The sequence below is a fragment of the Musa acuminata genome, chromosome BXJ1-9 (genome assembly GCF_036884655.1).
Source record: "Musa acuminata AAA Group cultivar baxijiao chromosome BXJ1-9, Cavendish_Baxijiao_AAA, whole genome shotgun sequence".
In the NCBI taxonomy this organism is placed as follows: Eukaryota; Viridiplantae; Streptophyta; class Magnoliopsida; order Zingiberales; family Musaceae; genus Musa; species Musa acuminata.
Genome location: NC_088335.1, coordinates 16,630,797 through 16,646,790, shown reverse-complemented (window position 1 = coordinate 16,646,790; position 15,994 = coordinate 16,630,797). Strand labels below are relative to the sequence as shown.

The 15,994-nt window shown below is 35.5% G+C and overlaps 1 protein-coding gene across 1 annotated transcript; it reads left to right on the top strand.

Moving 5' to 3' along the window:
- Positions 1-184: 184 nt before the first annotated feature.
- Positions 185-7,920, top strand: LOC135593389 (uncharacterized). The gene is made up of 7 exons (XM_065083377.1): positions 185-425; positions 518-599; positions 4,341-4,468; positions 6,252-6,391; positions 7,025-7,172; positions 7,257-7,416; positions 7,510-7,920. Exons 2-7 carry the CDS (start codon positions 587-589, stop codon positions 7,602-7,604), a joined length of 684 nt encoding a protein of 227 aa, XP_064939449.1. The 5' UTR covers positions 185-425; positions 518-586; the 3' UTR covers positions 7,605-7,920.
- The last annotated feature ends 8,074 nt before the right edge of the window (positions 7,921-15,994 follow it).

Here is a 15,994-nt window from a genome sequence, read left to right as displayed (position 1 = left end):
ATAATAATAATAATAAGACAGTGTATATAATTTATTCTAATCACATTTATGGAAATCAGTCATAATAAATTGGATAAGATTTATGGCTGCATGGATTAATCCATATACACGTGAAAAGCACGTGACAAACACGTGGTAAATTATATATAAATTTGATTCAGGTCACGCTTACAGCTTCTTCGATCGACCCCATTCGGTTTCATTGCATCTCTCTCTCTCTCTCTCTCTCTCTCTCTCTTTTCATTGCTTCTCTCTTGCCGCCTCCACGCAGCCGTCGCGATCTGCCCTTCTTTGGCCGCCTTGCGCGCCGCTTAGCGTATCGACGGCCGGGCACCGGATACCTCATCCCGCTTTCTGTTCCCCACTAAACCCTCCGACGACCGATCTTGGATCGGCCGAATCTTTCTTTGGTTTCTTTCTCGGAGGTACTATCGTCTTCTTGTAATTTTGTTTGTGCCTGGTTTGATCGATGATTTTGGTCTTATTCTGGTCGTGTTCTCGTGTTTTTTTGTCGTAGAACCGTTTGATCGGATTACTACGTTGGTGGGTTGGAGGGATACAGGATCAAGACTGAAAAAGGAAAGCCATGGCCGATTGGGGTTAGTCGTCGTCTAAATAATTGATAGGAATTGTTTATTGTTAACTGATTATTATGATTGTTATGTTTTTTATTATTTATGTGAAATGTTCAACGTTTATTAATGTCTTTAGAATTTAGTTGTAGTTTTTCTGTTCCTAAGTGTTTGCACTAGAAATTCGTAATTTTGGTTTCTTTGCTGTAGGTTTAGTAATGAGCAATAACATGACCGTTACTATTACTATTTGTTGGCATGTCTTTGCGTAGCTATCTTAAATTACATAAATGATTAGGTGTGATTTAACTATTGTTAACTGCCACCCTCGTCTTTCTACTATGGATATTTCTAATTGATTGTTAAAAAACTTTCTTTATGTTCCTGAAAATGACTGAAGGCACTTGGCATATATGCGTTCTGTGTATTCATTTTGTCAGTTTCATGAGAATAATTTACCAACATGTCATACATGTATTTCTCCACCAAGGCATCCAGAACCTAAACTATACCCTCCAGCCCAGGACTTAGTGAGTCAATGATTCAGATGACATTCATTGCCTCCAACTTCCAAGTGGACAATGAAGGGTTTTATGGGTTTTAAATGATTTTTTGGAATTAAATTATAATTTTCTATTTCTCTGACTTCGAGACACATTTTCATGCTCAATTTCTTATATATTCAAGGAGTATTTATTTTTCTTTTTGAGTTTATTGGGTGCCTAAGATCTCTAATATGTTCATGATATATGTTAGACTAGTTGTTTGCCTATCAGGAACTATATTTTGTGATTTCTTGAGGTTTAATTTAGTAGGATTTTTATGGGGTTCTGTGATTTAATTTTTATCCCACAACTCGTATTAAGGCCTTGAGGTCATACTTGAGTCCTTTCTATTTTTTTTTAATATTACAACTTGATATATTTTTCTCCCTTTACTCTCTTGGGGTCCCCTTTTGCCTCTTTGAATTGAACAAAATCCACTAGAAAAGTTTATATTAGATGAACTGGTCTTAGAGTGAGGTAATTAATAATGACTTCCACATCAAAACACATCAATCACATCTTTATCAAGAGGCTCAGCAACAGAAGTGCTGTGATGGAATCTACTTATGAAAACTAGTGCAGAATTCTCTGAATGATGTTAAAGGCATGAAGATGATGCAACACCAGAGGATGTCATGGCTTCTCCCACATTTTTAATGTTTTTTCCTGTATTTGTCTCCCTTTTAAAGTCAACTTTGGATGATTAAGTGAACCTTAGACCAATCAAGTGAAGTATCAATAGTATCTTGAAATTTTTATCTTTCTGTAAATTGACACTGAAGCCACAAGGCAATAGCTGGTTGTCTCTAATTAGCTTCCAGTAGATGTTGTTTAATTGCTGAAAATTACTTAGTAGGATGCTCTCCTAAGCGCTCGTGTGATATGAGGTGAGGGCTGAGCACCTTGCGCAACTTTCGAGCGATGTTCTTCATTGAAGTGCTGCCTGGGCACCTCGGGCAAGTACTTAAGTGAATTGTGACCTGAGCTCTTGCCTGATTTGATTGAACAGTCAAGTTGGTTCAATCTAACCAACTAAACCCTTACACTAAACCATTCGCACCTGCTCGTTCGCTCCTAGTGAAACCCTAAACCCCACGTCGTTGCCTGATCCACCATTGGTCCGTCATCGAGTGTGCCTTAGCTCCCTCTGCCACTGAAGCCATCGTCTGAATCTCCCTCCGTTGTCGTTGCCTTCGTCGGAAGCTTCCTCCACCACCACCCTCTCCTTCCCCACCTTCCTCCATAGGCCGGTTACTCTTCTTCTCGCCTCTTTAAAGTTGTTTAGTGCTAATTACTCTTCAGAACTGTGCTCAGTCCCTCTTTAAACTTTAAAGCTATTTAGCATTGGTTAATCCCTGTTTGAAACTGTTTTAACACTATTTAGCATCAGTTAATCCCCTCTTTGTAATTGTTTAGCATTGGTTACTATTAAAATATATATTTTTATATTTTAATATTATGGAGCATATTGCTTCACTCGGGTGAGTGCCTAGGTGAGCACCTAGTGCCTCAGGCGTTTTGGAACCTTGGTGCATTTTGTCACCTAATGTTTTTAAAAACACTAGTGCTTAGTAAGATTAACTACTTGAAAACCTACAACCCCTTAAATTTTAGTGCAATTGGAGCTTAATTTGACCATGAGATTCCATGTCAAGAGCAGCAGAAAAGTGTTATTTTGTAACAAATTCCTAAAGATTGTGAAAAGCTTATACAGGTTGATTCTCTGGGGTCAAATATACATAAGCTATTTAGCTTCCTACCACCTTAAAAGCACATCAAGATGATCTTCAACAACTTGAGGGCCTTGTTATCTGTCATTTCTACTCTACCTCAGTGTATGAACATGAAAAGAAAAGTGACAATGTTGAGAAAGTGATCTTGTAATATGATGTTGGCCCTTTATTTTAGGGATAACGTGAATTTAAGGAACAGACTGGTCGTCCCTAAATCATCCTCTGCAGGGCTAGGACAAAGAGAAGCAATGGTCTAGATGACATCCATTATCTAACTTAAAGGAGTTCAAAAAGGCTAATCTTGGGTGAAATTCCATTGGCTATTTTAGGTTAGATGGCTTTTCTTAGTTTGTTAGGTTAGGCAAATCATTTACTATATTATTATGAGAGCTTTAGAGTTCTCTTTCGTTGGATTTTATGGAGGATGAAATTAGCTTTTATCCCACAACTCCTATTTATAGATATTTGGTTTGTGATCATGCTTGAAACTTTCTTGTTTTTTTTATACAATGATAAGGTTTAGTCTAGAGAGGCTCTTTTTCATCTTCGATTGGGAGAAAACACAAGAGAAAAATCATATTCTATCATTCTCCCGTGTATTTGCATAAACATAAGACAAAAAGTAATTTCCTTTTGTATTACTACTAAAATATTCATACTGACATCTAAGTAAGAAATTAAAATATTTGATAGATTTATATAGTATGTTCAGAAATACTATCTATCAGGATGGTTAAAGACACAAATAACATCTGATCTGCTGTGCAGTTGTCTAACACCTCATAGATTGAAATAATGCTTTATAGGATGATCATAGGTTTAGTTATGATTTGTGAATAAAATTGTTGGAAGGATAAGAAGCATGCCTATAGAGTTAATGTAGCAGATAGGAGGATGTTGTTGTTGCAAGAAATAATGTGATAGGAAACAATTAATATGTTTGAGGTAAATCGAATTGGATTAAAGATGAGAGCAAACTTTTGAAGATGAGAATTGTTTCTTGGAAAGATCGAGACAAGTCGTTCTTGTTAATCATTGCTGTTAGGAGAGAACAACCAAAGTTCTTTTTTTTTTCAATGAGTAATGTTGACACAAATGTATATAAGGTCAGTGCAAACTTGCTTAATGGTAAGGCATATTTTATGTTGCTGGCCCTAAATTTAGGCAAACTTTAGATTGCAGCGGCATCACAATCTTAACTCCCAAGTATCCAACTTCCAGTCACTTAATTGAGAAGTGTAGTACACTTATTAACATTTCTATATAAGAAACTTGGAACAATTTTTTGGGGAAAAATGTATCTTTTTGTATGTCTCTTTTTGTGTGATAAATCTGCATAAAATTCCATAAAACGCCTAGAAGCATTACTTTTGAGTACATAGTTTTCTTGTTTAGTAAAATATTTTGATTCCTTTTTATAGTTCTGTCCCTTCTTTCATTTGCTTGCTAATTTGGTCATGTATATTTCTTTCTTCATTTTTTTCTCTCAGAAGAAGAAGATTTTGAACCTGCACCTCCAGGTCTAATTAGTAATCAGCCAAAAGGACAGTGGGATGATGAGGATGTGGAAGATGAAAATGTCAAAGAATCCTGGGAAGATGAAGAAGTTCCTGTGCAGGTAAATTTAATATTTCAGTTTATAAATATATTGTACTTGGTATTTGGTAACCGTGTTCTTTAAGATTATATATTTTTACAGGCATAATGAATGTAGACATTTAGGCAACTCTCTTGCTGATGACATAATGGGAAAATTATTATGGATTAATTCTTTGCTAAATTTCAACAAAAGTTGAGCTGGTTCCACATCTATATATAAGTACATTCATTCATCAGCATGTAGATAAGTCAATATAACTGGATGTACTGACACTTCATTTCATGAAAAATTATGTCAAAAGTTCTTTGGTATTTCCCCAAGGTCTTTTGTTAGTTCTACAGTTTGTCACAGAAAGTATATCTCCTGTTGGGTCTTCTTGTTCCAGAGTTCTGCTGTATCTCATGGTCGTTATTGTGATGGTTAGTTAATTTGCCATAGATGGACTCTAAAGTAGTCATGTTGCCCTCTATATAGAAGGCCTGTAAAAGAGTAAGCAACCCAATATTTTGCAATCTCCATCTGTAATTCAATTGCGGAGCATTTTGTTCCAACTATTCATTAATTGGTTTACTAGCATATGACCCAGAGCATTGATTGCTTTCCTGAAATAGTTAAACTTGTTAGTTTAACTATCGCTTGCAGTGCATGACCGGATCACCTCCTTGGCTAACTCTATGATAGGTGATCGTCATGAGTTATTAAATATTGTGTTTATTCTAGTGCTGTCATTTGGAAATGGAACATAGAACAGAACATTGTATGTTTGTATGAGATGTTTGTTTAATTTACAAATGGGCTGATGATAGAATTATCATCCTAGATTTTTCTGGATTCTTATTGGATGGCTATTCCATACACATGGGAAAAGTCTTGGAATTCTAGACAGCCAAATTGATGTGAACTCTATATCAATTGATTCAGTAGAGAATATTTAGAATAGCCATTAGCTCTATGGATTGGATAAACAATAACACAGCCATAATGTCCCAACAAGAGGATTGGATAAACAATTACATTTTTTTCAAATTTGATAGTTTAACTCTAACCTTTAACTGGATTGGATAAACAATAACACAGCCATAATGTCCCAACAAGAGGATTGGATAAACAATTACATTTTTTTCAAATTTGATAGTTTAACTCTAACCTTTAGCTACATATATTGGTTTTCCATTGTAATTGTACTTTGAACTTTCAAAAATATCTAGAACATTCCAGTTAGTATTTAGTACGATCAAGAACTAATATTAAAAATGTCCCACGATTGTCAGCATTGAGGATTTAGCTTCTTCATGCTAATATTCTTGCTTCAACTTGCGACTCTACTGGAACTGCAACGTCTTTTTCTAGGAACTGCATGGGGATGTCAGTGAAGGCCACATCACTATCTTCTGAGTAGCTGAGCATCTCCTGTGACACTATAATATGGTTATGCTATTCAACTACTTGAGAGTGCAAAGGTGGATATGCTGGAGCTATGTTCACATAATGTTTGATGCATTCAAGCGGCATACATCTGGGATACCGGACCGCACCCTCATCATCAGAATGCACTCTCTTGGGTCTCCTTTTAGGGTCCCTGTGAATTGCAGTTCTTGGCCTTCTTTGTGTGCAAAAGGGTTCCACTGACAGATTCTTTCTTTGTTAATTTCTTTAAACTTTTCACTTATATAGAACAGATCTTGGAAACTGTTATCTAAAAGTCAAAAGATGTGGTTTTTTTTGGTGGAATGGTTGAGCAAGAGCACCAATATTTATTTGTTTTATTAATGACATATAGGTCATGAATTTGTTAATGCAGGCACCGAAGCTAGAGACTAAAGCAGCAAAGCCAGGCCACAAAGGTGCTGGAGAGAGAGAGAAACTACCTGAAGTGAAGAGAAGTGAAATAGCTAATGAAGTTCTAGCTGATCCTATTGCTGAGAAACTTCGCCAACAAAGGTTGAAACTATGTTATACTTCTCATATGATGTTTTTTGGCAAGATTGGCAGTGGGTATAAAGACATAAGAGTTGTGATTGGGGGAGGAAAAATAAAAAGGCCACAAACTACTAGTTGTGCGACCAACAATGTTTTATGAATTTGAGTGTTGGATAGCTAAGAAATAACATGTACAAAAAATTTATATTGCCAAGATAAGAATATTGAGATGGATTTGTGGAGTTATGAGAAAAGATAGAAAAAAATATTTTTATTCGTGAATAATTAGTTATCGCTTCGATAGAGGATAAAATGAGAAAAAATCATTTAGGATGATATAGTCATATGCTTAGGAGACCTCCGGATGTAATAGTCAAAAGAGGTAAAATAATTAATGTCAGTGGTACGAGAAGAGATAGAGGAAGACCTAAAAAGATTTTAATAGAAACTATAAATAAAGATTTAAGTATTCTGAACTTAATTAAACATATGATTTTTTACAGATTTCAATGACAATAAAAGATCTATATAATCTACCATAAATAATTGGGACTTTATGACTTTGTTGTTATTGTTGTTGACCACAAGCTACTAGTTACCTTATCTGTTTTGGAACCATGTGTTTACTTGGGCTAACATGTGACTTCTTAGCAGACTTGTTGAAGAAGCTGATTACAAGTCAACTGCTGAGTTGTTTGCCAAGAAAGGCGTTGAGAAAACTCTGGATAGCTTTATTCCAAAATCAGAGAGTGATTTTCTAGAGTATGCTTTGCTCCTCTCTCACAAAATTTGCCCTTACGAGGTTTGCAGTCTACTGTAAAAATTTATTGGAGCTTATATTGAAACTTTCTTTTCTGGCACTGATCTGCTATATTTTGTTATTTAGAAAAGCTTTCATTACATTGGCCTTCTAAAAGATGTTGTAAGGCTCTCTATGACTTCACTAAAAGCAGCAGATGCGAAAGAAGTAGCTTCTTCAGTTACGGCAATTGCCAATGAGAAACTTAAGGCAGAAAAGGAAGCTAACGCAGGCAAGAAGAAACAAGGTGAGTATTAGAAACTTTGAATATTGTAGTGTTGCTAACCGGCAAGGATAGTGAGGGTACATTTTTGGTTCTCAAACTGGTGCAATTTAACAGGCACAAAGAAAAAGCAGCTTCACGTAGATAAAGCGGAGGACGACTATGGCACAGCAGGTCGCTATGATGACATGGATGATTATGACTTCATGTGAATAATTAAATTGGTTCTTATTGTGTATGATTATTGAGAGATTTTAAAGAGTGGACGAGATGTATAAGAACCAGCAGTGGCTTTGAAAAAAAGTAGAACCAACAGTGGCAATTTCCAGAGCTTTCTCCAAGGCATTTAACGTTACGGTCGAGTCCATTGCATATTTTGCTTGAGTGGCTTCATTTTCTTTTATTTTATGATGTTTTTGTATCCGTTACATCGGTACTTTTTCTTGGTCTGATGTCAGAACAAGTTTTGTAATCTGCGTGAAAAACTGTAGCAGTTTTGGTTAAGAAAAAAGCGTTTCATTTGTTCGATGACTATGCAAGGCACGGTAGATTTTTTGTTGTCTTCTTCTTTTTGGCATCACTTTGATGATTAAGACGTGTCATCTGATGTACTTCTGACGGAACGGTACTTACCCTCTGTTCCTCTGGTACCTTTGGAAGGGCTAACAATGATGAGCCTTTTATCTAGGTAACGATGTTTAGATTTCCTTCTAAATTTCTTCGCAAGTTCTTGGAGAAAATATTTCATCACAAGGAAACACAAGTAATTTAAAACTTGAAGCTTAATTCATACTAAAATGTAATTTATCCCAAAAAAATCTCAATAATGAGATTGTATTAGATGCACTTTCATATTTATTTTTTATTAGTGGTTATTCTTTTGTTTAAAATCCTCAAAATATTTTTCAATTGGATTGATCCTTTTTTTTGTTGAATTGGTCGGTTTGATTCAAACCCGATCAATCCAAGGGCTTGTTCGATTTGGTTTTAGTTTAAGTCAAATTGATTCGTGTCGGGTCCATCGAAATGGATCGGATTGAATTTTAGGTTGAATTAGGTTTGAATCAAAAGTTAAAGGGGAGTTATACTGAACAAGTGTAACTGTAGTGTAGGTGAAGATGACCAACTCTCCTCTCCTTCCTTGTGGTTCTCTTCAAAGACGAACAACGATTGTATCCTCCCTACTCCGATGATTGTGATTGTATCTAAGAAGATAGAGGTTCCGACGGATATCTTATGTCCGAACTTCTACTCATCATAACGTCTACCATATGTGTGTGACCCTCTAGGCACAATATCGAATTGGCCGTGAGTCATACCTGTCAGAACTCCTTCTGACTTATCAACTACGAACGTACAAGTCCACTACGCCGTAGTCCCCATACAATACAGGGGAATCTAATCCATTGGACCTATCTATCCTTAGTTACCATATACCTATAGTCCCTCGTTCATCTAATATCCCAGAGATCGTATATTGGGCATGATGCTATCAGACTCATACGATTTCTAATCGAGTCGTGCTCTAATCAGATTCTCCTAGAGAACTCTTTTTCTCTCAATCCGAATGACCCTAGCTAAGGATTTGTCTAAACAAGAATACATGGGATATTCTTCTTATAACACTGAGAATGAATGATCCTCTATCGACACTCAATAGTCATTGTAAGGTTGACTACCACTCCCAATGATCAGTTGTGCTAGATTTGGAACCTCCAGACCTATAAGTCCGGTATCAAAGAGTGAAGAACTCATATAGGACATCCTTGGTGTCTCAAGTCTAAGGACTAGATATATCATTATGACTACAAAATCACTGTATGACAATAAGGCATCATCAACCATCTAATATTCCGTAAGCGGATCAATCAATAAACTCATTCTCCAATGAACACCTGTATTTATATCCCTAGTGTCCCCACATGAGCAGCTATGATACTAGCTGCATCCATCATATGGATAGGTATATAGCACACTAGTCTGTCCGGTTATCTCGATGTCCCTCTCGAGTAACTTATGACCGGGATTATTTAGGATCTGTGTTTAAAGGCAAATCGATCTCATTATCGTAATCTCATCACGATCTGATTCCCATTGCACAGGTCTATGGATATCACAATATATTCAAGTAACAAGTAATATAAAGTGATAAAATACCAAAATATAATAAGCAAAATAGAAAGCGTGTCAAGTCACACGTGCCATCACTCATATGATTAGCTTGTAGGGCATCTATGAATAGCAAAACCACCCTTTTACAGCTCTCTTTTCCTTTTCACGAGTTTAGGAGACAATCCTTACAAGCCTCATACCTCTCTTGAATAATCATAATACTAAAAAGGGAGGAGGACTCTTTGCACTTTTACAATATTTTCACACCCCAAGTTTTTAATATTTTGTTCATACTTTAGTGCCCTTTTATGCAAAAAGGGTGGGGTATTTATAGGCCCCAATGACTTCAGAATTGGAGCCAAAAAGTATCACAAGCCCGGATTTCGGGGTACAGGCGGTACCACTGCTTGATACTCTTACACTGGGTGGTACCACCGCCCAGTCTAGTGGTACCACCGCTTGATAGAGCTCTCGGAGACTAAGATCTGGCGGCACCACCGCTTGACAAGTGGTACCACTATTGACAGTTAATAACTACCGATGGTATCACCGCTTGACAGTTAATAAATATCGACGATACCACTGCCCAGTCTAGTCGGTACCATCGCCTAGAGCACCTAGGAGATTGAGTCCCAAGTGGTACCACCGTCGGCTGTGACTTTAGGTGCTGAATGAGCTGTTCAACTAGCCCAATTTAGCCCTGTTAAGGACCTAGTTGGCCCCTAACTGAGTTAGTGGGATTACCTCCCAATCCTAACTCAACTTAAGGTCTAACTACAATAATTAAGACATTTAAACAAGTAATCTCTATCCGGTATATCGATTGTTCTCTAAGTGATCTTTCAGTGAATTTCTCGGCGAACTTCTGACTAACTTCCAACGAACTCTCAACGAATTCTCAGTGAACTCCTAACGAACTCTCAACGAACTTCCGATGAACTCTCGGTGAACTTTTGGCAAACTTCCGGCACATCGTCCGAATCTTCGATGTATCATCCGATCTTTGACTCCGGCCCAACATCTACTTTATGCCTTACTGCTATCATAGTTAATCATACATACTTATCTCAACATATAGATTAGATCAAATAATTTACCAATTGATTTCATCATCAAAATATGAGATTCAACAATCTCTCCCTTTTTTATGATGACAATCAACTGATGATTGAGTTAACTTAACTCTCTCTATCTATATGTCATACTTAAGAAAAGACACTCTTGAATTCAAGCATCAAACTGATAAGCTATATTCAGTTAACTTATCAACATGCATATCATTATAATTGTCATGATTTACCAATTCAAAATATGATACCACGTATTTATAAAAATGATATCAAGGCTTGACATCCACTTTCAAGTCAAATGATGATAGACAATCATCGTTTTCAAGTATGATACAAATTTCAAATATGAAATTTAGCAAGATGACAATTCTTGATAAAAGATAACAATTCATCATTCTGAGGTATGATATCGATTGTAAATAGCAAGCTAAGCTCATGATACCTTATTATAGACAATTATCATTCATGAAATATTTCAAGTATATACAATGCATATGAAATATATTTTGATATGTTTCAAGTATTTGCGATGTGTTGCGATGAATTTGATGATTTCAATTATATTTCAAGCATTCGTAAAACATTCAAGCATTTACGACAAGATACATTTTATACATTTATCTCAAACATTCATAATGCTAATTTGTCATCAATTTACCATATTTTTCCCCCTTTGTCATTAACAAAAAGGAGAACCATTTAATAATGTAAGTGTGGTAAAGGAAGAGCCATTCAACAATGCAACAAAATTAAGCAAGTTTCATACCAATTTATCCAAGCTGTAAAGAAAGGTAAGCAAAAACTTTGCATGATAACCTTTTTGGATAAGCTAATATTTTTACTCAAGGGCTTTTTGGTTATTTTTTAGATGTGCAAGTTTCTTTCTTCCTTTGTCATAAAAATTAGAAGAAGAGGAAGAAAGGTAAGGAAAAAATCTATTAAGAACCAACTTTATGAAATAATTTGAAGCAAGTCAAATTCAAAACAATAAATGAGTTTCATTACTTTAATTTTAACAAAGAGAAGGGATTCATGAAAAGGATCAAGATATCAATATGAAATCAAATCGTCAGTCTTGCAAGTAATCATCACACACTAAAAATTCATAAAATTCTTCTAATAAAATGAAGGGAGCATCATATGAAAAAGAAATCCATGAATAAAACTTAATAAATCAAATCTGTTTCTCATTAAAAAATCACAAGAGTAACATCCGTGAGAGATGCATTTGTCAATGAATTCCTTGAGTGAAGAGACTAAGTATATCAAACATCATTAAGTGATGGAGCAAGGGTATAAAGCAAATTTGATACCAAGTTAAGAGGAAAACAAAATAAATTCATGAAACCTCCATTCATGAGATGAATTAAGAGGAAGATAGTTCAGAAAAGAAATACAACAAACTCATGCCTTCGGACAATTTAACATCCCTAACTCTCTTCTAATAAAATCAAATTGTTCTTCATTTAAAGGTTTTGTAAAGATATTGGCTAATTGATTTTCATATTAATAAACTCTAAAGATATGTCATGATTATTAACATGATCTCTTATGAAATGATGCCTAACGTCAAAATGTTTAGTTCTAGAGTATTGAATAGGATTTTTTTCTTAAACATATTGCACTCATGTTATCACATTTTATGGGAATATTCTTAAGATGAATCTTATAATCTTCTAATGTATTTTTTATCCATATAACTTGTGCACAACATATACTAACCGCTATGTATTCGGCTTCGGTCGTAAGTAGTGCAACCGAGTTTTGTTTCTTGTAAGACCAAGAGACAAGTGCATGACCTAAGAATTGACATGTTCCCGATGTGCTTTTTCTATCTATTCTACATCCAGCAAAATTCGCATTAACATAAGTAACTAATTCAAAGTTTTTAGATTTTAGATACCATAATCCTAAATTAGTGGTTCCTTAAGATATCTAAGAATTCTTTTAACTGCTTTAAGATGAGATAGCTTAGGATTAGATTGAAATCTAATACAAAGTCTTACGCTAAGCATGATGTATGGTCTAGTTGCGGTGATGTATAGTAAACTACCTATCATACCCCTATAAGCTTCTTGATCAAAGCTTTCTTCACTTTCGTTAATGTCTAATTTAGTGGAGGAACTCATAGGAGTATTGATAGCCTTTGAACTATTTTAGCTAGTCTAATGCATATTTTGTTTGACTAAGAAAAATATCATCACTAAGTTGTTTGATTTGTAAGCCTTAAAAGAAAGTTAGTTCACCAATTTAACTCATTTCAAACCCTTGGCTTATACTCTTGGCAAACGATTCACATAAGGATTTATTTGTAGAACCAAAAATAATATCATCAACATAAATTTGAACAACAAGAAAATTATTTTTAAAATTTTTAATAAACAATGTAGTATCGACCTTGCTTTTAGAGAAATTATTTTGGATAAGAAATGAGCTAAGTCTCTCATACTAAGCCCTTGGGGCTTGTTTTAATCCATAGAGAGCTTTAGCCAATTTAAACGCATGATTCAGAAAATTATCATTATCAAATCTGGGAGGTTGTTCAACATAAACTTCTTCGGAAATAAAGCCATTAAGAAAATCACTTTTAACGTCCATTTGAAATAACTTAAAATTATTACTACTAGCATAGATAAGGAGCATCCTTATAGCTTCTAATCGTGCCACAAGAGCGAAGGTTTCGTCATAATTGATACCTTCTTTTTGGTTGAAACCCTTGACCAATAATCTAGCCTTGTTTCTAACCACAATACCATATTCATCTTGCTTGTTTCTAAAAATCTAGTTAGTACCAATAACTAAATGGTAATTTAGCCTCGGAACAAGCTTCCACACATCGTTTCTCTCAAATTGGTTCAACTCTTCTTGCATTGCGATAACCCATGAATCATCTTTCAAGGCCTCGTCAATGTATTTAGGTTCAATTTGAGAAAGAAAAGCAACGTTGGCACAAAAATTTTTAAGAGAAGAATGAGTTTGAACCCATTTTGATGTATCTCCTATGATTAGCTCCTTAGGATGAGCACCTACAAACTTCCATTCTTTGGGTAAGGATGTTTTAGAAGAAGATTTATCCAAGTTGCTAGTTGGAGGAGAGTGTTCATTTAAATTCAAAGCATCAAAATTAAGATCATCATCAAACTCATTTTTCTTAAATTAAGAAACTTCATTAAAGACAACATGAATAGACACTTCTAAACCAAAGTTCTTTTGTTAAAGACCAAAAGGCTTTAGAAATAGAAAAATAGCCAAGAAAAATCCCTTTATCAGATTTTGCATCAAACTTTCCTAAGGCATCTTTTTCATTCAAGATAAAACATTTACAACTGAAATCTTTAAAATATGAAACATTAGTTTTTTTTTTATTCAATAATTCATAAGGAGTTTTGGAAAGTAATGATCTTATTAGAACCCTATTCATGACATAGCATGTTATATTAACGGCTTCGACCCAAAAATATTTGGGTAAGCTATATTCGTTCAACATGGTTCTTGTCATTTCTTGTAAATTTCTATTTTTTCTTTCTACTACTCCATTTTGTTGAGGATTTCTTGGGGTAGAGAAATTATAGTTGTATCCATTAAATTCACAAAAAATTTAGAAATCACGATTTTAAAATTTGCTACCGTGATTACTCCGAATTGATAAAATCATAAAGCCTTTTTTCATTTTGAACAGGTTTACAAAACTTAAAAAAAATCTAAAGCAATCACTTTTGTGTGCTAAGAAGTATGTCTAAGTGTCCCTGTTAGGATCAAGAGCGGCCCTAAGAGGGGGGGGGTGAATTAGTGCAGCGGAAAAATTACGTTGATTCGAGAAACTTCGTACGATAAAAACCGATTTCGACTCAAATCATTTGTTTCACTTTGAAAAGTAGAGAAGAAAAGGTTGGGTAGTTTGTAATGTAATAAAGTTGAATTTAGTAAAGAGAATTTGCAATAAGGAAAGAACACACCATAATTTATAGTGGTTTGGTCATTGTGACCTACATCCACTTCTGATTCCTCCTCCGTCGAGGTCACCGACTTCCACTAATGGTCCTCCTTCAATAGGTGAAGACCAACTACCTTTTTATAGCACTTTTTTCTTTTCACGAGTTTAGGAGATAGCCCTTACAAGCCTCACACTTCTTTTGAATAATCTCAACTCTTAGAAAGGGAGGAGGAGGACTTTTGCACTTTTGCAATGTTTTAACACCCCAAGAATTCAAGATTATGTTAACACTTTCATGCCCTTTCATACAGAAAAGGGTGAGGTATTTATAGGCTCCAATGGCTTCAGAATTGGAGCTAAAAAGTATCACATCCCCGGATTTCGGGATATTAGCGGTACCACTTCCATTATTGGGCGGTACCACCGCCTAGTCTGGCGGCACCATGTTAGGACTCTAACTTGGAGAGTCCTAATTGAGAGGCACATTCATGTAAAACTGTTAGGACTCTAGCTAGGAGAGTCCTAATTGAGAGGGACATTCTGTTAGGACTCTAGCTAGGAGAGTCCTAATTGAGAGGGGCATTCATGTAGGAGGTGTTTTCTTAGAGAAGAATTAGGAGTTGTAAGGGAATAGGAGTCTTGACTAGGAGTCATATTAGGAGTTGGTTAGAAGTAAGAGTCTTAAGTAGGAGTCCTATTAGGAGTTAGGGTTTAGAAGCCCTATAAATAGCCATGTATTCCTTCTCTTTTCTTAAGCAATAGATGAATCTTTTCTGCAGCCTTTGAGCAGCAACTTGGAGGGAGGAACCCCTATAGAGTTCCAAGGAGGCCGATCCCCTAAAGAGATCAACCCCAAGTTTAGAATCTACAAGGGTTTTAACACCTGGTATCAGAGCAGCGTTCTTGGCATCTCACTACCCTTCCACTGCCATCCATCAGCCCTCCACAACCACCCAAATCAATTCCCACAATTGCTTAAAAATCGTCGCCAAATTCCGCCATCATCTCCACCACCGTGGATCATCCTTTGATCTCCCCGTGAATTGCAACAGGTTCTGGTTTCCTACCTTACTGCTACTGCAATTTAGTTATCCTTATTCGAAAATCAAAAAAAAAAAAACTGTTCCTATATTGCTGCATAAACCTTTCGTCACAAAGTTTTCATCTCTACGACGAAAGATACATTGCAGAATTCCAGCCGCATAGTACCATCTGTTTGATCTTGCTACTATGCTTTTTCTATCCAAATTTCTATGAAATTTTTATAACATCTTTGACACTTCCTAACAGCAGATTTCCCTTTGGTTTTTTCAAAAAATTCTCAATATAAACCATTGATCTTTTACGTCCAATCTGCTATACCTAAAAATCTGTGCTGCAGAAAATTTCAGCCGCATATTGTTGCCTTAACCCATCTATTTGCAATCTTTTTTGAATGAAATTTCTTATACACTTCATAGATCATCTTGGCTTCCATCTAAGATTG

What these genes read in the sequence shown, in the direction of transcription:
- LOC135593389 (XM_065083377.1), top strand. An exon ending in ATGAAGAAGTTCCTGTGCAG is followed by an intron (nt 4,469 to 6,251) that starts GTAAATTTAATA and finishes TTGTTAATGCAG; the next exon opens with GCACCGAAGCTAGAGACTAA. An exon ending in GAGAAACTTCGCCAACAAAG is followed by an intron (nt 6,392 to 7,024) that starts GTTGAAACTATG and finishes ACTTCTTAGCAG; the next exon opens with ACTTGTTGAAGAAGCTGATT.